This window comes from Macrotis lagotis, chromosome 1 (genome assembly GCF_037893015.1).
Source record: "Macrotis lagotis isolate mMagLag1 chromosome 1, bilby.v1.9.chrom.fasta, whole genome shotgun sequence".
NCBI lineage: Eukaryota > Metazoa > Chordata > Mammalia > Peramelemorphia > Peramelidae > Macrotis > Macrotis lagotis.
The window spans coordinates 118479116-118501335 of record NC_133658.1 but is presented as its reverse complement, the minus strand read 5'-3'; the positions used below and the strand labels follow the sequence as shown (position 1 = coordinate 118501335).

General features: G+C 34.3%; 1 protein-coding gene across 1 annotated transcript in view; it reads left to right on the top strand.

The window, feature by feature from the left end:
* XPO1 (exportin 1) overlaps window positions 1–22220 on the top strand; it is a 54682-nt gene that overhangs the window by 2503 nt on the left and 29959 nt on the right. Inside the window, exons 2-4 of the mRNA XM_074206866.1 lie at window positions 709–840; window positions 7267–7368; window positions 11011–11083. Of these exons, the coding sequence (XP_074062967.1) occupies window positions 715–840; window positions 7267–7368; window positions 11011–11083 (301 nt within the window). The 5' untranslated portion in view covers window positions 709–714. The remainder of the gene's footprint in view (window positions 1–708; window positions 841–7266; window positions 7369–11010; window positions 11084–22220) is intronic.

Here is a 22220-nt window from a genome sequence, read left to right as displayed (position 1 = left end):
ACACAGATGGCTAGTTGGTTTTTGAAAACAGGTCCTCTGAAAACCCTGAGCTATCCTCCACCTTCCCTTACCCATCTAACACTCTGGATCATACAGTGTTGGAGCTAGAAGGGACCTTAAAAAATTAATCTTTTTTTTTTTAAGGCGACATAGTTATTTAAGTGCCAAATGTGTATTCTGATCTTTGCTCCCTAGTTTGGTGCATAACTCCTTTTTAGTAAGCTTTTATTTTATGCCCTCATTTGAGAGAGAGAGAGGGAGGAAGGTAGGGGTGTGTGTGTGTGTCTCTCTCTCTCTCTGATCTGGTGTCTTCTAAAACATGGGTTGAAGTTAGGTAGACTAATAGTTGTTGAAGGGGTCTTACTTTGGAAATTTGCTAAAATAGTTGTACTTGAGATTTTTGCCATTTAAAGTATGAAGACTACTGCTAATGTAGTTGAAAGTACTGAACTAAAAGTAAATAGACTGTTTAAAACTTACCTCAGATGTGTATTTTTTGGGACCTTAGAAAAGTTAAGTCATTTTTACTTCAACCTCAACTCTTAATAATGTCCCATTTACCTCCCTACTATTATTTTTTTTTTCACTGAAATAATGTCTAAAGTATACTTTAGTGATAGCTTTGGTAAATGCTTAGCTAGAATATGAATAGAAATTTTTTTATCAACAATAACTTCATGGTATGATCTTTTCCCCCTCTATTTGCAGTAATCTATGCCAGCAATTATGACAATGTTAGCAGACCATGCAGCTCGTCAGCTGCTGGATTTCAGCCAAAAACTGGATATCAATCTTTTAGACAGTGTGGTGAATTGCTTATACCATGGAGAAGGAGCCCAGGTAAAGTATAAACACCATAGTATGACATGCAAATATGTGTTTGTGTGTGTGCATGTGTATACATATATAATTGCATTAAAATATTCTGTTAGGTTGAAATTGAATTAATATAATAATTTTGTAAGACCAGACAATGTGGGAAGAAGCATTCTAGTACATTATTTTAGAACTTTGATGAAGTGGGTTCTGCTGATGAACCTCTTACTTAACTCACATCATCAGCATGGTTTATCTTAGTTTAATTTTATATAATAAAGATGTATTTTATGAGTATATATGTGTGTGTATATACGTATATGTGTATATATATATACATATAAATTTGAAGGAGATCATTGGAACTTAGGATTTAAGTGAGTACTATCACTACTTCTGGAAAAGTTAATTGCTTCATGGTTTTACTTACCATCCTCTGGAGCTTTATGGGACCAAAATATCCATTTCTAGCCACAATTCCCCCTTTCTTGAAGGCAGAGGTTGTCAGTTGTTTGTATTTGCATTTACACACCAGGCATCTTTACAACACAAAGAGCATAGCAACTGCCTAAGAAATGCTTAGTCATTCATACTTTTAAAGGACTTGCACTAGGTCACATAGGTTGTGTTCTCATTCTCCTGATATTTGGACAAAAATGTTGTATTAGGAAATACACTTTTACACAAATGGGATTGAAAGTGAGAAATAAATGAAGGAACTCTGTGTACACATGTGCATATATACATATGTATATATTTCCTTTTCTAGTTGCAGAATTTAGATTTTAAGTAGTTGTGATTTTCCATAGAGAATTGTGTCCTAAAATATGTAAGCCTTGTAAATTTCTTAAATAGATGGCAGAAAGTTTTGCAAGTTTTCTCATTTGAGATTTCCTTAACAATCCTGTTAGGTATTTATAATGAATGATTTGTAATCTTAGTTGAAATCCAACCTTGGACACTTATTGGTTGTGTGGTCTTGCACTTGTTACTTAACCTCAGTTTGCTTCACTTTCCTCATCTGTAAAATGGGGATAATAATGGTATTTCCTTCCCATTAAAAGTCAGCATTTTTGCTACTTTCTAATACTTCTACAAAAGACATACATATTACACTAGTAACATGTTCTTTACAGACTTTGTTGACCAAATATACTTTATTAAAGATTTTATTTGAGTTTTAAAATTTTTCCCCCCAGTCTTACTTCCCTCCCCCCCCAGAAAGCAATCTGTCAGTCTTTACTTTGTTTCCATGTAGTACATTGATCCAAATGACCAAATATACTTTAAAGTAACCTTATTGTTTGGTTAGAAATCTGGTTATTATGAGTCCAGAGAGCAATAATTAGTCTGTGGCTAAATAGAATTGCCTACCTTGATACCTAAAAGTCTTTTCTGATTTCTAATTTAATTAAAAAGCTTAATTTTTGTTTTTGTTTTCACATATTAGCATAACCTATAAGGAAGGGCAAGTGACATATACCCATTTTATAGAAAAGAACCTATAAAGCTCTGACTGACTTAAGAATCTAAGATGGATGGTTTGTCAAAATGATTACCAAATTTGGTAGATGCAGATGTTATTTTTAACACAATTAGGATATTTAGGAATGAACCATGTGTATATTGTAATACAAATAAATTATAATCTTGAGGGGCTAACTTCATTGATATATTTCAACTTAATGCTATTAAAAATTTTGTCAGGGTGAAGAGAAACATTTTTAAGTTGTCTACTTAATGACTTTTTTAAGACTTTGCTTTGAGTTCAGATCCAAGACCCCTTAAATGGTATTATCTTTCTGTTCAGCCTTTGTTAACTTTTTAAATTAGTCTCCTCAGAAATGTGTTTTTGAAAAATTGTATGTTTAGAATTAAAGTAAGACCAAGATCACCAAACAGAAGATGCTTCTTTATACTTAACAAGGAATTTAAAGTTTCTTTGATGTTACTTTAAAATGTGTAAAAATGGTTACTTCTGGAAGAACATTTGTACTTCAAAGTGTTTTTATGAGGGGAAATTGTACTCAAATTTGTGTTTGTTCTGAGTTGCTATTCAGAAGGATCATCCAGAAAGCAATTTGTATTGGGACCTTTTTTTGGTCTAGGCCATGATAGCAACTGGAAAAGTTAATTAACTCACATATATGTATTTGGGTTGGTTACCATAGCATATAATCTTTAAAGTTCTCAGATCTGAGGTATAGTTGTGTTATGTGACACAGTTTGAAGTAAGACTGGAGAACATTTAAGCCATTGTTGACAATTCAAAAAGTTACTAAATGAAATTCTGTGTAATGAATATTCAAATAGCATTTGCTATTAATGAAATAATATAAAGCTTGTTCTTAATGTTGATTGAGTAGGAAGTGAATTGCAATTTTGAGTTGAAAGATTTTTAAAGTGCACACCTACTTCTGAAAAAAGTTGCTATTATGTTAAAAGGGCTTAAGAAAATTAAGCCTTATGGTACTTTATAAAATGGATTGTGTTTTCCCAACAATAGGCTTTTATATTACAAAGTCAGTAGCCAAAAGATAGTCCACCTACAAATTGAGTCATTCTTTTTTAGTTTTAAATAAAAAAATCAAAACTCAATGGGTTTGTGAGATTTACTTACAATTTATTTTACTTTTAATCTGTTGTTGATAATGTTTCAAAAGAGAATACCAGTGAACCTTTAGCTAAGTCTAACCTCATAAAGTTCCCTCTTTAGTGTGACCTTTAAAGTCATTATGAAATCTAACATGATGGTATGGTTTCACTAAATTTTGCCTTCATGATAATAAATGAAAAGTAGGTATAATATTTATTTAGCTTATACCTGCTTTTCCTTTATTATCATGAAGAGCCATGTGATTTTGGAGAGAAGGAAGGAAGAGGCTTTTTTAACTACTGGTAGATCATGATGTTTTGGATAGAAACCTCTTCAAATGGATATCATGAATTGGAGCAAGAGTACACAGTAGTACTATCTCAAGTTATAAGAAGTTTTTCAGGAGACCAAAAGAAACAAAAAGGCACCTTTTTAAGACCCAGGAACCAGATGTAGAATAAGTTCTGATAACTTGATCTCTCTCTTCTGTGTAAAAAAATAAACATTTTGACTAATCTGAAATCTAGAATGTTCACTATATCATAAAATTCAATAAAATCGAAATGCCTGCTTTTTAGAAAGTACTACATGAAATGATATCAAATGGCTAGGGGAAAATGGTATTTCTCTTTCAAAATTACATTCTTTTGATTATTTAGCATTAATTTAACTCAATATTTCAGCCTATTTGTAACTAAAGGAAAATTTCACCAGGAATTCTATATCTAATTCTTAAATCTTTTTTACCTGCTTTATTGATGTGATACTAGGTTTTTGTTGTATAAGAAGACTAATTAGAGGCAAAATATAGATATTAGCTGAGGGGAAAAAACTTTAAAAGAAGAAAACTTTTTCATTGAATACATTAAATCACAAGAGGATAGATTCTTACAGGTACCAGAAATGTAAAAACAAGGAGTAGTAACTTTACCCTTTTATCTTCTTGGTAATGCTTAGATAATGCTTTAGATGGTAACTTTCCTGTGGGTATGCATGTTAGTATGTCTTTCTGCTATGGTGTAACCTCACCACTATTCTAGTATGTGTACTAAGACTATCACATGTTGCACCACAGCATTCTTGGCCTCTTCTCAATGACCCTACATATGAAATATAGAAAGATGTTTTGCCTGCTTCCTGCTCCTGGGAATTATTAGCACATCCTAAGTTAAGGAGAAAATGGAAATCTTTAGGGCCAATTGACAACTTTTCCTTCATAGTCAACAATATTGACATAGAATACCGTGCTGGAGTACTATGAGATCCAAAGAAATAATAAATGGCTCTTAGAACATGGGGGAGGTAATTACTATCTAGTTCCTAACTTCATTATTATGTGATAGCTACTCAGATTCTTGTTTCTAAATGAGAATTTTTGACATCTATACAATTGTAATAGATGATGTTGATGTAGTAGATAATGGGCCAGCTTCAAAACCAGGAGGACCTGACCTGACTTTCAAGCCTAATCACATATAGATTATGTGCTTGGGCAAATCTCACTGTTACAGGCTATTCTCTAAAAATTAAATTTTAGAGGGGGTGCCAACCAACACTAGTAGAGGGAATTTCCTAAGCTGGAGCTATCTTTGTCAATGAAACCATAGATCCAATCCTTTTAAATATTTAAAAATGAAGGGGTTTTTTGGGTTGTGTGAGTTGGGGTTTTTTTTGTTTTTGTTTTTGAATCAGGTTAGTTGAAATACTGAAAATAGCAAGTTTCAAATCAGTTCAATGTAGTCACTGAAACAAATTGGGATGGGTAAATTTGCTTGCTTCTCTGCCATGTTGGGAAAAGCTGTTTTGCCATTCTGAGGGAAAAGTAATTCATCTCAAAGCTAAAATGGGCATCTGATATGTAAAAGCAAAAATGAAAATATAAATGTGAATTACATATAATATGAAGCTCTTTCTAATTAGAATTGCTTGTTGAAATTATGAAAAACCTGTTAAGTGTTTAAACTTTTTATTGCTTAGTTCTTTTAGAAGATAACATTTAATGAACATTTAATGAAACCTTGGAGGATAGAATAGTTTTAAATTCATCAGTAATTTAGAAGCTTCATTTTTCTAACAATTTTAAAAGTAGCCACCTGACCTGGCTTTACTTAGAGCTGATGTTCTAATTGTGGGTTAAACTCATAGCTGAGCTTCTTATTTGATTTTGAAAAAATCACTGCCTCATCTTTAAGATGGGAATAACAGATGCATTATTATCACAAAAGGTTGAAACACCAATTATTAAAATAAAAGATTCAGAGGAAGAAGTCATCCTAGTGGTCCTTTAGTCCAATTCTCATTTTATAGATTTGAAAACTGAAGCACCAAGTCAAAATAAAATAGTAAGGGGGGGCGGCTAGGTGGCGCAGTGGATAGAGCACCGGCCCTGGAGTCAGGAGTACCTGGGTTCAAATCCGGTCTCAGACACTTAATAATGACCTAGCTGTGTGTCCTTGGGCAAGCCACTTAACCCCATTGCCTAGCAAAAACCTAAAAAAAAAGAAATCCTAATTCTGATAATCTTTTTAAGATATGTTTACTTCAGGACCTGAATTTCAAATGAAGTTCTATTTACAAAGTCATTTTGGGACATTTATTTACCCATTATAGAGCTTGGTTTTCCAAAATGTAAAATAAAAATGCTTTATCAGATTAGCACCAAGGTTCCTTCCAGCTCTTAATAGATTACAGTAGATTCTGGGGAAATTAAGACAATGGGGGGGGGGGGGTAAAAAGGATTCTTGAAGAGTAAATTGATATCATTTAAGATGAGTATTGAAAAGTGAGCTCATTTTGACTATTGAGCATAGGTGAAGTGTGGCAGTAGGGGAAGATTTGAGGCCTTGAAAGTTAAATTGGAGCCAGATTAGAAGGAAGAGGCCCTGAATGTACAGAATGGGTCCATTGTAAGATTTGAGGTTAAAATAAAGAACTAAGTTATATTTTCACAGTTTATGTGAGTGTAATATTCTGTTATGAATGATGCATCTATATTTTAAATACAGCCTTAACATGCTTTTCTTTGCTTGGGTCCTTCTGGATGCTTAAGATCTTTTAAATAGATGATCCTCTCAGCTATAGCATTTTATTGATAAAAGTGAAATTTTCCCTTCCCTCTCCAGTATTATAACTTTTATTAATGTAGTTTCCTATGTCCCTACCTCATATATATGTGGACATAGATATAAATGTATATGTGTGCATATGCATGAATGCCCACAAAGATGCATATTTGAATTAAAAGGTGCCCTCTATATGCATTATATTAGACCCTAAGAATACAAAGGAAATAATCCCTTTACTCAAGGAACAAAAGAAAATAACTCAATCATATAGTGAGTCCTTCTGGAAAGAGTTTTGTAAGTTTGCATTTACATTTTAGATTTGCTTAAAAGAATATCACAGAGATCCTTTGTTTTAGGTTAACTTTATGAAAATTAGATGGGTTATTTGGTAAGATATCAAAGAACTAGAGTGTAAACAAGGTTTCATTTTATGGAGGTTCTAGTGATCTTGCATAATAAAAAAATTCATAGAAATATTTTAAAAATACATAAGAAGTAGCTTAGGTATTCAAACTGCAATTTAATAATAATATTTATATAACATGTCTAAGATTTGTAAAATACTTTACAAATAATTATTTGATCCTCTCAATAACCTTATCCCCATTTTATTGTTAAGGAAACTGAGACAGGCTGAAGTTAAGTGACTTGTCCAGGGTCAACACAGTATGTGCATGTGTGTTTAAAGCATTTGTTGGATCTTCTTGGGAAAAAAATAATTATGTATGTATGTTTTTTAAAAGTAAAAGCAATTTTAAGAATCTTTCCTGTTTTCTGTAATCCTTTTAGCAAAGAATGGCTCAGGAAGTCCTGACACACTTAAAGGAACATCCTGATGCATGGACAAGAGTTGATACAATTTTGGAATTTTCACAGAATATGAACACGAAAGTAAGCAAGTGGTGGTTTTAAAACTCATACATCTCCCTTTCTTCCATACATAAACTTTGAGGAAGGTATCTCATTTAGTGCACTAGCATTTGTTACTTGAAACAATTTTATCCTGTTTAATTACTAAAGTTACTTCAAATTTTTATCCACCCTAAGAGGCATAACTTTTCTTTCTGTACCCCTGGCAAATAGTCCTAATAATTAAATTATGAATGAAGTTTTGTTTTCAGGACTAGTATGCAAGGTGTGTTTTTCTCCCTTCCATCCCCATTTTTTAAGAGTTTATATGTTTATAGGTCTGACTTGTGTAAATTCTGATTATTATTCAGAGGCAAAACATAACCTAATCAAAGGAATTATTTTGGGCAAGTAATCAGTACAGGCTCTCCAAAATAAAGTTGTATGGTTAGCTTTAAACACTGACACCAAGTATCAATGTTTTTAATGGTACAGCACTCAGTTTTTATCTTCAATTTAAAATGTATAATTTAGGGCTTTGTGGGGTTTTTTTCCTTTAAAAGTTTGAACAGAAGGGCTGCTCAAAATGTGTTTTGACTGTTTAAGTTTGATGATTCACACTTTGCTTTAAAATAATTAAAAGTAATAAAATTAAATGCATGGCATTCTGTTTAATATACACAAAGCTTTCTAAAGTCCTTGTGTATATTTTTTGTGTTAAAACAGAAGCTAGCCATCCTCAGAATTTGTTTCTGAAATCAGATTGTGTTAATTAACAGTTTTTAAAATATTAAATCGTCTTTTAATCTTATAAATTTTAGGGAAAAAATACAGTTCAGAACTTCCTCAAAGTGCTAACCTTAAGTAACAGTGTTTGCCTGTTTGCTTGCCTGGTAAATTTTGCTTTTTATACTGACAGACATTACTAATGTTTAAGTTGATTTATCAACAGTATTTTTAAAAACTCAAATTTGTCTTGTGAAAAATGAGATGATTAGAGGAACAGAAAGAAAGCAACAGGTAAAGAATTCTTCAATTTACATAAATTACAAATGATTTGGTGCTAAATTTATGCACTCTGACATTTGGCTTTTTATGCAATCATTCTTTTTTTCTTTAAAGCTGTTTAACACTACCTGATATTAATCATAATGTTCCATTATGTTGATTGCTTGTAATAGGAAGAAAAGGGGTGTCTTCCTGTGCAACTGACACAGCTAGGCTTTGACGGCAGGCCTCCACAAGGTCTACCCTTTTGATTCCCTTTAACTGAATTCTGTTCATCAATTGTTTTTGTTTCTTGGGAGGTGGGAGGGGAAAGGGGATTCAATGCATAGAATGAGTAATTTAAGGGTACAGTAGAAATTTCTACCATAAGGGATCATTTCATGCATTTCTTTTTTCATTTAGTCTTTGCTGTTATCTGTCCCTCATCTTCATAACTCAGCAGTGGATTTCTACAAGTCTTTTAAGGCATTAAGGTGTGAGATAGTGTAAAGCAGAAATAAAGCTTTTTAGGAATGTCTTAAAACTTTTTAAAGTTTTTATAGTCATTCAAAACACTTTTTGAAATTCTGAACCAGATTTCCCACCTTTCCCCCAAGTTAGGGGCTTCTTTATGCCTTAAATTTCTTGAATGTAAAATTTTTATTTCCCAAGGCTGATAAATGTTGGAATGGTGGTACAAAAAAAGGTGCTTTGAACTTTCTTGGGAAGGATTAGGTTTTACCCTCAAACTGTCTATGAAGTGAAAAAAATTCAGTTCAAATTAGAGCTTCTGTTTTGTAATGGCGATGATAGAACTAGTTAAGAGGCATTTGGATAATAGAAGAAAAACTGAAAAATTGGGAACAAGGATTTGGGAAGATGAAAGAATAGATAATGAAGAGAAAGATAGGGGAAATGTATATAAACTTTAACATTTTAAAATAAGTGCTTACTTTGATTCATGTTCTTCACAGTGATAAAATGGTAAACCATTAGTCCAGGTTAGCCTTTCATTTCCGCTTAAATGAAAAGACTTTCTTTGGCATTTGTATATAAAAAAGTTTAAAAAAAATTATTAACCCCCCAGATTAGCTGTATGTGAGTGGTGTAGTTTTTGGGTTTTAGTTTTAAGATTGTTATGGCATTGTTCTTCTCTTCCCTCATCCCCAGCAAGTTTTCATTTTCATACATACACTGCATCATATTTGTTTATATGAATCTGTCATGCTATAATTTCATATTGGACAAAAGGTTTTTTGAATTTGTTTAGGAGACAATGCATGTTGATTCAGTCTTTGAACTTTTCAGAATTTCAGTGTTTTGATATTTATATACTTTTTTTTCTTGTTTACCTTTCCTCCATGAGATTTTGTGATAGGGATTACAACTTAGATGATAAGCTAACACATTTACTGCTGGTTATGAAAACATAAATTGCATTAATCTGTGATTGCAGAATCACTTTGGCCTCATTCTTTTAGTGTTGTCAGAAATGTTCTGCAGATGCAGAATTTGAGTGGCCAATTTTTCCTTGAAATATATGCAATGTAAAAATGAAAGAAAACAGCAAAAACATCTATCTATATATTTATTACAGTGTAGCTTGGGACAGTCTACATTGTGCTTTGGTTATGATTAATATTAATATGATCCCTTTGGTTGAAATACTAATGAATCCTATTTTACTATGTAATAACTAACCATTTTAAAGATGAGCTCTTATTCACAGCCAAAAACTTGCAATCTAAAACTTGTGTATGTGAATGGATTTACCTTTCAGATATTATTACCTATTTTCCTCCAAAACCACAACATTTTTGTTTCTTCTTGCCTGGTCATTCTAAATTGGTCATTTTTAGTATCTTAAGTAACAACTTTTTATGAACAAATACTTGACTATTTAGAGTGAATATCAGGAGGGAGAAATGGCTTGTCAAGTGGCCTGTTTTTTTTTTTTTAACTCAATGTTACTAGTCATGATTTTTATACCTAGGAATACCTGGAAGGTAAAAAAACAAAACAATTGATTGCAACATAACATTTACATGTTATTTTGACTGTGTACAAAAGTTTATCTTTAAATAAGTAGAAATAGCTACCTTAGGGGGTGGGCATTAAAATTAAGTAAACCTGTGGGTTGTCTTGCTGCTCCTTAAGTAACACACCAGTGAAATTTGTGACCACTTTCTCTAGAAAGTGCCTATGAGAATACGTCTTATGCTTTGCCAAGAGCTTATAGAAGAAGGGTAGGAAGCTTGAAATACCATCCAAGCTACTAAATTCATAAAAGTATGGTTGTGTTAAAGTACTTGGGCATATGAACAGTCATTTATGCTGTGAATTCATATCTGGCTACTACTTTCTTTTCTGCAGATAGCCCTTTTGGCTGCCAAAGGACCTTTTATTTGGTTCTTCCTCCTGGTGTGAGCATGATCAAACAGCAGGACTTTTATATATAGTATAGTAAACAGTAAAACAAGGAAAATGCATGAACAACTCAGTAATTGGGTGAATAGATTCTTGTTTTAATGTATGTATAATTAAATTTGGTAGTTTAATACCTTTTTGAAACTTTAGATATATATACATATATATATATATATATATACATGTGAATGTCTGTCTGAATGTGAATCCTGAAGTTTACTATCAGCCTTAGAACAATATGTTCACATATTTCTGTCATCCGATTTTCAGTATTATGGACTACAAATTTTGGAAAATGTGATAAAGACAAGGTGGAAAATTCTTCCAAGGAACCAATGTGAAGGTAGGAATGTACTTTAAATGATTGTAAATAAAAATGTGTCAATCTTAGGATAGAGTAAGGGACTTGAGTTTGAATCCTTCCTTCCTCAGACAATTAATACCTCTGTGACCCTGGGTAAGAACGTTTTTTTTTGTTTGTTTGTTCGTTTTTGCAAGGCAAATGGGGTTAAGTGGCTTGCCCAAAGCCACACAGCTAGGTAATTTATTAAGTGTCTGAGGCCAGATTTGAACTCAGGTACTCCTGACTCCAGGTCCAGTGCTCTATCCACTACACCACCTAGCCGCCCCAGGGCAAGACTTCTTGAAACCTTGGTATTCTTATTTATAAAAGGGGATATCCTCAAAACCAAACCAGATGTGTGTGTGTGTGTGTGTGTGTGTGTGTGTGTGTGTGTGTGTGTGTACACATACATATATATAATTTTGAAAACCCTTTTAAAACCCTATATTAATGCTAGTGACATTTTGTTTATTTAGACATTGCAGTTTTTAGATTTTTTTTCTTCTTTGAGACTGAGGTGGTCTTTGTGACAGGAGGGGAAAATACTGGTTATGACGTGGATTTTTAAAATCTTGCTCATTTCTAGCTTTTTTATATATGTATAATTTTAGCAAAAGCAGGGCAACACATTAAGCATTTGCTGTGTGGCAGGTACATTTTGCTAAACATTGGAGTTAAAAGTATAGACAAAAAGAAAGACAAGTGCTCTTCACAATCTAAGAGGGTAAGATTACGCATAGAAGGAAGCTGAAGCATTAGGGGCCATAGGGAAGGTACTTGCACATGGAAGGAAGCAAAGGCACTCCTTACCTGATATATCCCATATATTTGTGAATTTAAAAAAAATATGGCATTTTTATAGTACTATATTGGGTTTAAAAAATTTTGATACATACCTCATTTGATCAGTATAACATCTCTGAAGGGTGAAGATGGTAAATTATAAAATTATTATTTTATATCATTTTACGGATAAGGAAATTGGTTCAGAGGAATTTCCCAGTGTCACTCCATACATACTTTGATGCTCTTTGTAGACTCCTTGGGAGTGTGGTTTGTCTTATTTTTTTTTGCATGGTCTCTATTACTAAACTGTTAGGATATAGCATTAATCATTTTTTTGAGTTTTGGTTTTCTCTCTTGTGTAAAATGAGAGAAAGGAGAGTAATCTCCAAGATTCCTTCCAGCCTTAATATAGAATATTTCCCTCACCTTGTAGTTTTGTTGTTTGTGTTAAAAGAAATCATCCTTGAGCTTCCTACCATACTCATCTCAAATCTTTGCTGGTACCTAACTCCAATTTGCTGTGTTTATATAGGGTTAAAAAAAATTTTTTTTCAAGTTGTCCAACACTTAAGAGAGTTAATCTATCTCCTTGAATAAGATAGAGATAGGAATGTAAAAATTCGTTATCTTTGAAGCTGTACCCCATGTGTTTCTACCTTCATTGGAATCACCCCCCCCAATAAAAAACGAGTATTGGGTTGCGTCATCTTTATTATTGGGCCTTAAATCAAAATGATAGTCTCTTTTAGAACTTTAAAGAATCTTCTGGCTCCCTTAAAACTTATAGCTTTTATATATTAGCTTTTCATTCCATTGTCGAATATAAAAATTGTTTGAAAACAAATCAAAAAATCCTAAGCAAATTAACATTGTTATTTATCATATTTTAAAAATGTTGCTTAGTTATGTTAAAAGTAATTGTGGAAGAAAAAATAAGTAAAAAACTTGTTCTTGCACTATACTTGCAGACACTTCAAAATATGAATATTAACATAGCATTTTATTCTAACCATATATCTTTAAAATTCCTGTTTATATATGTGTACAGTTATTTCTGGAGACCAGTTAAGATACCTTTTGTGTGTGAAATAATGTTGTTTAAAGCTGGGAGTATAAATAGATATAAAAGTTTACAATATAATGGAGTGGTCAATATATACTGATAAAAGAAAGCCTTATAAGTAACAAATGAATAATTTGGACTTTAAATGCTGTGCGGATTAATATTAATAGTTGGAGAATAGCCTCTGGAAACTGAACTTGGGAAGGAGATAGACTTAAGCTTCAGTTAACTTAGGAATGGGACTGCTAGGTGGTATTGTGCATAGAGCTCCAGACATGTGACCCTGGACCAAGTTAATTAACCTTGTTAGCCTCAGTTAAAAGTGTGCTAGAGAAGGAAAGGGCAAACCACTTTGCCAAGAAAATTATAAATGAGGTCACAACACTTGCTGTCTGACACTACTGAAATAACTGAACAGCAAATATAAATGAGGGAATTAGTCAGGAGGAATGTTTTGAGGCTTCATGCCTACTTCATTTGACAATCTACAATTGATATGTTAAAGAAACCAATGTTTTCTTGCTTGGTTGGCACAAAAGATTCATTATTAAATGTGATTGCAAAGACCATCATGGTAAACATAGGCTGGAATAACAAGTTGAGAAATTCTGTAGGTATTTAATGTCACATGGAACGTTGTGTGGAACATAAGAGAATTGAAAATTTAGGTGAAATGCAGGTTGTGATAAAGTGGTGTGAAGGGGACATTACATAAATATCTTTCATTAAAAATAAAATACTCATGAGATAAAGGTGTTATATGAGTTCAAAAGTTGATTAATTTAGGGAGGAGAAAATTAACTGGAAGAACCCTGGCAGTTTCTTGTGACCTGAGTTCTAATTTTACCATTGTCTTTTAAGCTCTCAAGTTTCTTGCATTCTTGTCTAGAGAGTCAGAAGCAAAGCAAAGAGAGGAATGGAAGCTCAGGGAAGGGTTTAGGACCTTGTGGAGTAGAGAAGTCTTTTCAAGTTGAAGGCCCCTTGGGTGGTAGCATCTTTCAGGGTGTGAAGTCTGCTGTGGAGTTTGTTTTGTCATTGAAGGAATTTGAACTGGAGGTATTTGGGTGGGGGGAGAGTGGTGGTGCATGTGAAATAAGATTTGTGCAGAAGTCTTGGTTTACATTATTAAAGGGGGATCTATTAGGTAATAGTCCAGATAGTGGGTCTTAAGGTTATGAAATGTAGAGTAGAGGTGTCAAACGACATGTGATTTATAATATTCCCTTACTGTGACCCAAACCAGATTAAAATGTAATTTGGAAATACTTAACACAATTTAAAAATACAATAAAACAAGTTAATGTGCTGTTTTCTAAGTCAGTACTCATGCTGGGATCCTTACATAGAATTTATTGACCTTCATTTATGTTGGTTATAAGAAGTGAAGGAAGAATCAAATATAATCTTAGAGTATTTAGTATAAATTCTCTGACAAGAATATCAAAGTCAGGAAGAAAGCAGGTTTGGGAGCAAAGACAAACAGTTTGATTTTTGAAATGTGTTGAGTGACTGGAGATTTAAAAAAATCAGTCAGATAAATATTTGAGAGATGATAGTAGAAGCTATGAAAGTGGATAGAAGATAGTTAAGGGCATAATTTTGGAGAACACTAAAGAGGATGTGAGGAGCTAGAGGAGTTTTTAGATGCAAAAAAAATCAGAAGCATGTAGTCTAAAAAACTTAAGGAAAGGGAGATGTGCTTATCTATGATCTTGTAATTTAGATAGAGAAATCAAGAAGGAAGAGTACTGTTCAGGCAGCTCGGTGGTGCAGTGGATAAAGCCACCCACCTGCCCTGGAGTCAAAGAGTACCTGAGTTCAAATCCGGCCTCAGATACTTAATAATTACCTAGCTGTGTGGCCTTGGGCAAACCACTTAACCCCATTTGCCTTGCAAAAAACTTAAAAAAAGAGAGAGAGTACTGTTCAAAAGATTTTGTCAAGTATCAAGAGAGAATATTGGTACTCTTTTAGAGGGTAGGTAGTATGAATAGAATGATGGAGACAGAAAAATTGGATTCTGAAGACAAGGAGAAAAGATAGCTAGATGAAATAAAAGGACAAAGGGAGGCTTTTAAAACATTGTGGAGACCTGGATATGCTGTTGTTAATATTACAATAATAATAATAATGGTTGTCCTTCACTCCCGAAGAGGACTATGGTTTTGGGGTTTTTTGTTTGTTTTTTGCAAGCCCAATGGGGTTAAGTGGCTTGCCCAAGGCCACACAGCTAGGTAATTATTAAGTGTCTGAGGCCGGATTTGAACCCAGGTACTCGTGACTCCAGGGCCAGTACTCTGTCCACTGTGCCACCTAGACTCCCCCAAGTGGATGTGTTGATCTTAGATAAGAAAACATGTTCATTTAGGAAGGGAGGTAGAAAAGGTAAGGGGAAAAATAATAACTGCATAGTCAAAGATCCAGAGGATTAAGCATTAGTAAGCCAAATAGAATACTTTCGCATCTGAGAGAGGAAAGGAGAATTGTCAGTAATGGGAGGGCTATTGAGAAGAAAGGAGTATGAGGAGACTCAGTTTTCAATAAAGACTGATTCATCTGCTGAGTTGAGTATGGCATCATGTGTGTATAGTGTAGTTGAGGAGCAGTTGCAGTATTTTGGAAGAGTTCAATGATCAGGAAGAACTATGCATTAGTTCAAGTTGTTGATTATCATAAATTTTCAGAGCACAAGATAAAGTTGATTTTTCTGACATCCATTGATGTTGATTAACTTGGAACCTAGAGCAGAGGTCTTAACTATTAAAGTAACATGGAATCAAATTTGGATCTGGGGTCATGCAGGCAGAAAGGGAAGCTAAATTAGGAAACTGGAGAAGTAGTGATTGTGAAAGAAGCAAAGAATGAAGGGGGTAGGAGAGAGGATCAGAGAATCAGAATCTTGAAGATTTCACAGGTGTTGAAATGATTGCTCTGAAATGTGGCCATTCTGGCTGAAGTTGGAGGTGAAGGAGGAGGTAATTGGATTTAGGAAGTTAGATGTATAGAGATAAGGTGGATAAAGATTACCTAGTGTTAAGTCACTGAGGTGACCTTGAAAAGCCAACATCATTTTGATTTCAATTTTTAAAATTGATATGCTTACTTTATGATGGGCAATAATAGAGAATTTGATATTGAAAATTAAAATAATTTTTTCCCCAAAGCTTTCTGTATGCAGTATCTGTCTTTGAAAAGCTGACCTTTTTGCATTCCCTCTCTACAAGCAATGTCTAGAATAGTTTGTATCATTAGAAGGAGTGCATGTAATACATTTCGTGCCTAATTCAGTGGGTATAAAACAAGGAGAATAAGGGTCAGAACATTCTCTAAACACTATAGGCTTTCTCTAAAAAAGTTTAGAAAATTATTTCGTATAGTCCTACTTTTTAACAAAGGGACTATATTCTGGTGTAATATTTCATAAAATTGTTCCAGAGGTACAAATAAAGGGATTTAGGAATTCAGGAGACTCCTCTTAGTTTACCACATTGTATAGCATTAAAGCAGAAGACGACCTTGGAAATCCTTTAGTGATTTGCTCAGTCCTTGTATGAGTTGGCAGAGCCCGGGTTCTGACAAAGGTCTTCTGATTCTAAATCAAGGACTTTATCCATATGTCACATTGTTGTGTACATATGCAAACTATGACCACACTTTTTGATTTCAAGGTCCTTATAATTTAGAGAGCATTTCTTAAAATCTTTGGGAATCAATTTGATAAAGTAGTTAGAAAGCTGACCTCAGAGTCAGGGAGACAGCCAGTGCAAGGTCCTGCCTTTGACATACCTGAGATAGGTCCAGCCTTGGACACTAGCTGGACAAGTCACTTAACTCCTCCCTGCCTCGGTTTCCTCATTCCATAAAATAGGAGTAGTGACATCACCTTTGTCACAGGGCTGTTGTGGGAGTCAACTGAGGCTATAATTGTAAAGCATTTAGCACAGTGGCTGGGTTATAGTAAACTATAAATGTGATCTAATATTCTATCAGTGCCAAGCTTCGAAGACAGAAAATACTGTGCTTTTTGTGAAGAGCAGTTTGATAGGCTCTCAGCTAATTTATAAAGCTGGAAAGGTAGCTTGGGGCCAGGGTTTCATCCTACCCAAAGAGGCAGTACAGAAAGCAATAGAATTAGGTTAAAGAAATGACATGAGTTAGGTCTGTGATTAAAGAAAATCATTTTGGCAGCAGAGCAGAAGATAAGATTGAAGTAAAGTCTTGTAATAGAGGAGCCCTTTAGGTCATTATAGTAGTCCAGGTGAAAGACAATGAAGACCTGAATTAAAGTAGTGACAAGATATTGATGCAAAAAAAATTATGGTGATATAGGAAATAAGATTTGCCTTCTTAAATTGATTAAGTGGAGTGAAGGGTAAAGGATAACACCAAAGTTTTGCAAACCTCAGTGACTATAAGGTTGGCGATGTTTTGCCCCCCAACAGGGAAGCTGTGGAAAGGAGATGCTTTTTTTCAAGGCAATGGGGCTAAGTGGCTTGCCCAAGGCCACACAGCTTGGAAGTCATTAAGTGTCTGAGGCCAGATTTGAACTCAGGTACTCCTGACTCCAGGGCCAGTGCTCTTATCTAGCACCACCTACCCGCCCCCTTGGAGATGCTTTTTAATGAATAGAAGTGTATGGAAAGCATGACAGTCCTTGTTTTCAATGAGTTTATTTTCTAACAGGCTAGACATGTCAAAAAAGATTTATATGCATCAAAATACATCAAAAAGTGTTTTATATGCATCAGGTACTTTGCTAAGGGCTGGGAATAAAAAGAAAGATTAAAAACAGAAAGGCAATACCTACAAAATATCAAAGTCTAAATGAAAATTTTAGAAGGAGAGAACTAGAAGGGAAGGAACCAGAAAGTTATAGTAGGTGGAACTTGAACTCAAGTTTTGAAAGAAATTAAGATACAGATAAAGAGAGAGAACATTCCAGGCTTGGAGGACTGGAATGTTTGAGAAACAGCAAGAAGTGTTACTGTGCTATTAGAATATTCATTATATATAAATAGGGAAAGTTAGAAAGGATTTAAAAAGCCAAACAAGAATTTAATCTTGGAGATTTAATAGGGACCTGTTGAAATTGATTGGGGGATGGGAGAGGAACCTGTATATTGTAAATTAGGGAAACGACTTGGTCAGCTAAGGTGAGAAAGTATTGGAAAGGTGTGGGGGGGGGCAGAGACAGACCAACCCCAAAGTCTTTTGCATTAGTCCAGCAATGAGGAATTGAAGACTTGTACCAGACTGGGGGCTGAATATGAAAAAGGTAGAAAGGCTTAACAGATTAGATAATGTGCTAATGAGGATTTAAGGATGGTAGAGGTAGGGTAGTAAATTAGATCCCTAGAGAAGAAGTAATGATCTGGGGAATGCAACAATAGAACATCTCCCTTCTAGAGGCATTATTAATAGTGGTTTGATTGTGTAGAAAATGCTCTTAAGGAAACATGAAGATAAAACTAAGAAGGCATAGTCCCCATGGACCGCAGATTTCAGTGGCTTAGCTCCTAGAGAGCAGAGAGGTAAAGAAACCTTCTGAACATATTTTGTTCCTCTTGGGTGTTTCCATTTGAAATGTTACCTTACACACATGATAATGTGGAACTGAATTTAAGGTGATAGTCTGTGCTTGGGTCATCCAGTAGAAACCCAGTAAAACCCATGGGAGTTGATGCTGAGTCACCAAGAGAGTGTTGAAAAATTTGGATGTTGAAGGAAAAAATCTTCAAATATACTCAGTTTGATGCTATTTGTTCTCAGAGGACCATGACCTACAAGACAATTGGATTTAGGTGAAGGAGAGGCCATGCAAAGTCACCAGCTTCACTTGATCCTCTAGAGCCTTTTGAGTGGCAAGAACAGTAACCTTGACCTTTTTTAAGTTATGATCTTTTCCCAGGTTTCAGTTGCTCAAGGCAATGACTCCTTTTACCTAATCCAAAAAAGCAAATTCAATCTGGGAAAGGAAATCCCTTAATGTTTCTGGTCAAAACAGAAAAAATGCTATTTACATTCACTTCACAATTTCAAAGGTGTTTGTATGTAATAGATGATGAGCCTACAAGAAAGAATAAGAAGGGGAAAAAACTAGTAGGAGGAGACCTAGGAGAGAGTAGACAAATGAAAACACAGATAGGAGAGTATCTACCATCAGAAAATAAAAGTGTCAAATGCAGCAGAGTGATTTAAGGGTGAGAACTAAAGAAGACCATCAAATTTGGCCTAAGTATAGAAGAGTCTTGGACAGGTTTGAAAGCAGCAAAGAAGATACCAGTAGATATGATGATGATATTAATGATGATATTTTGTCCTTTGTTCTGGAAAAAAAGACTGTGAGATCAGTGTGGTGAGGTCATGACTAGCACATGAACTGTATTTAATGAGGGGGAGGGGGGCTTCTAAGTCACTAGCTTCACTTTCTCCTCCAGAGCCATCTGGGTTCAGTTCAGATATGAATCAGAACAACTGGAGGTGATCCAGGATGTGAGGCAGGGTTTTAAGTATCTTGTTCAGGGTCACACAGCTAGTAAATGTCAAGTGTCTAAGGTCACATTTGAACTCAGGACCTCTTAACTCCAAGGCCAGTGTTCTATCCACTGTGCCATCTAGCTGGAGAAACTGAAAATAAATGAAAAGGGATGAAATTATTGATGCAATATGATGGAAAAGATGTGAGGATTGGGATCAAGAGTGACCCCTGTGGTTGACAATGGCAGCTTTGCAATATCTCTACATAAATCCGGGATAAAAAGGAGAAAAGGGGAAGTGATCTCAATGGGAATTCAGTGAATGATCTGTTTTCTATGTAAAGTAAGGAATAGAAGTCCACAGGCAAGAGGGTGGTGGAGGAAGGGAATGGTTGTGAGAAGAGGATTTGGTAAGTAGCCTCTCAGGAATGGAATAAGGAATCATTTTGAAGGGATTAAAAGAATTATTTTGTAAAATCTTGTTTACATGACTTTGAAAAAAAGTTTTGATGTCTTTTGACCTTCAGGTATGATACTCTATTGTATTCTTTTGTGTATGATGCTGTTCTGTAATCTGTTTTATGTGTTTATGTTACAAGTAATGGTGTCTTTTATTGACGCTAAGAATTTGAGTTAAGATTTGTTTGTATACTTGAGTGAACAGAATATAATTAAAAGCAGAGATTTTGTCTTGATTTTATGTATCCCCCTTTGCACAGAGCCTTACACTATGTACATATATATGTTCTTGAGCCTTATACTGTTGCCAGTATACATGTTTGAATTTAATTAAGTTCATTTTATAAAATCAAGCAGGGTCCAATATAATCATGACAACAATTCACTGAATATTCATTGTACCCTGTTGTTGGGGTGGGGCTTGAGGATTGATATCCAGTTAAATATCAAAGAAATAATTCTGACTTGTAATTGTTTATCAGTGACTGATGCTTTTGAGAATTTCATAGACATTGATATAGAATGTTTTCCTATATTTTTGGAGAACAATTTCAGCATATAATGAAAGGATAATCATATAACTTTGAAATATTTGTAAGATATCCTAGACATAATAAGCCTAGTTTTTGAATATAGATTATTGTTATATTTTAATAACTTAGACATGGTGTTTGAGTGCATACCTCAAATAAATAATTTTTTAAATCTGAAATGTCATTAAGGGTTATGGTGTGTGAGGAGGTTTTTTAAATTTGGGATTCATTTAACTTTTGTAAGAATGCTGTATGTTTTTCTTTCTAAGACTGTCTAATACCGTAAATTGAGGAAATGTTCATATGGGCCAGGATGTCATAGGGATTAAGGGTTAAACTTGGGAGCATGCTCTGAATATTACTCTTAATTGTCATTCTATTGTGTGTAGACTCTGGGCACTTACTATAGATTACATAAGAAGAGATGTTCACAAAAACAAACCATTCAGGTGCAGTTTGCTTCCTAGTTATCACCTTATGGTGGTGGGGGGGGTTACAACAAAATGTGGATTTGCCTTATGTCAGGGGAAAGAGGTATTGTCAGAAAAGATTTAATTTAACTGTTATGTAGAGTAAAGTAGGATTATAGCTGCTATGAAGTCCTTCATGAACAAAGAAGTTAAGGTTAAGTGTGTTAGTGATGAAGACAAACCCCACTATTGGCTACTTCAATGGTGAGGACATTGGATCTACTAATAAGAGGCTTAGGTTGTAGCAATAGTTTGTTGTGAAATCTTGAGCCAAAGGTGGCGCAGTGGATAGAGCACCAACCCTGGAGTCAGGAGTACCTGAGTTCAAATTTGGCCTCAGACACTTAAGAATTACCTAGCTGTGTAGCAAGCCACTTAAGCTCCTATTTGCTTTGCAAAAAACCTTAAAAAAAAAAAAATCTTGAGCCAAGTTAATATTTCCAGAGTAAATCTCTCACGGAAAATATGGAAAAATGAAATGAGCTACTATATGAGTTCTGAAAAGTTACAAATATCTACATGGATAGGTTATAATAAGTTATAACTGAAACATTTATAAATATCGATATTGGTGAACCTTACTGTTTTGCTCAGGGGTGGGTGGGTTTTTTGAAAGGCAAATGGGGTTAAGTGACTTGGCCTAGGCCGCACAGCTAGGTAATTCTTAAGTGTCTGAGACCAGATTTGAACTCAGGTACTCCTGACTCCAGGACCCCTGCTCTATCCACTGCACCACCTAGCCGCCCTTGTATATACTTTCAATACAGGGTTTGAATTAAGGTCAGATCTATGAGGCTTTATTAGGTTTGTAAACTACTTAATTTCTCTTAAAGTTTTCAGTTGTTAAATCCAATTCACTGTGCATGGGCCATTTTATATATTTTAAAATCTAACACTGGTTGGTTTTCCATTAGGTGACATTTTTGACAGGACTCCTATCTCCTCTGTAATTGCTATAGAAAGGTAACTGGAGAAGTTTAATTTTCAAGTAACCCTGTAGAACTTGACTTTAGAAAGAAAAATATCCAAATCAACAGGAAAGAATTGATGGACTGGTGTGTCGAGAAATATAAAAGTTCAGACTTTATTTTTATGGTATGAGATCATGCCAGCAAGAGATAATATCAATTTATGTAATGTAGAATTGATCTTTGGGTCAGGTAGACTATACTTGTTGATAAATTTATTTTCTCTATTAAGTTTTTTGGCTGGGCTCATTGGTAGTAAAATCAAGGTGATATCTGCATGGACCAGGTAATGTCTTAAATATTTATTTGTTGAACTTAGGCCTTAAGAGAAAGATAGGTAAAAAATCAGGTTGAGAAAAATGTGTCAGCAGTCTATATTTTA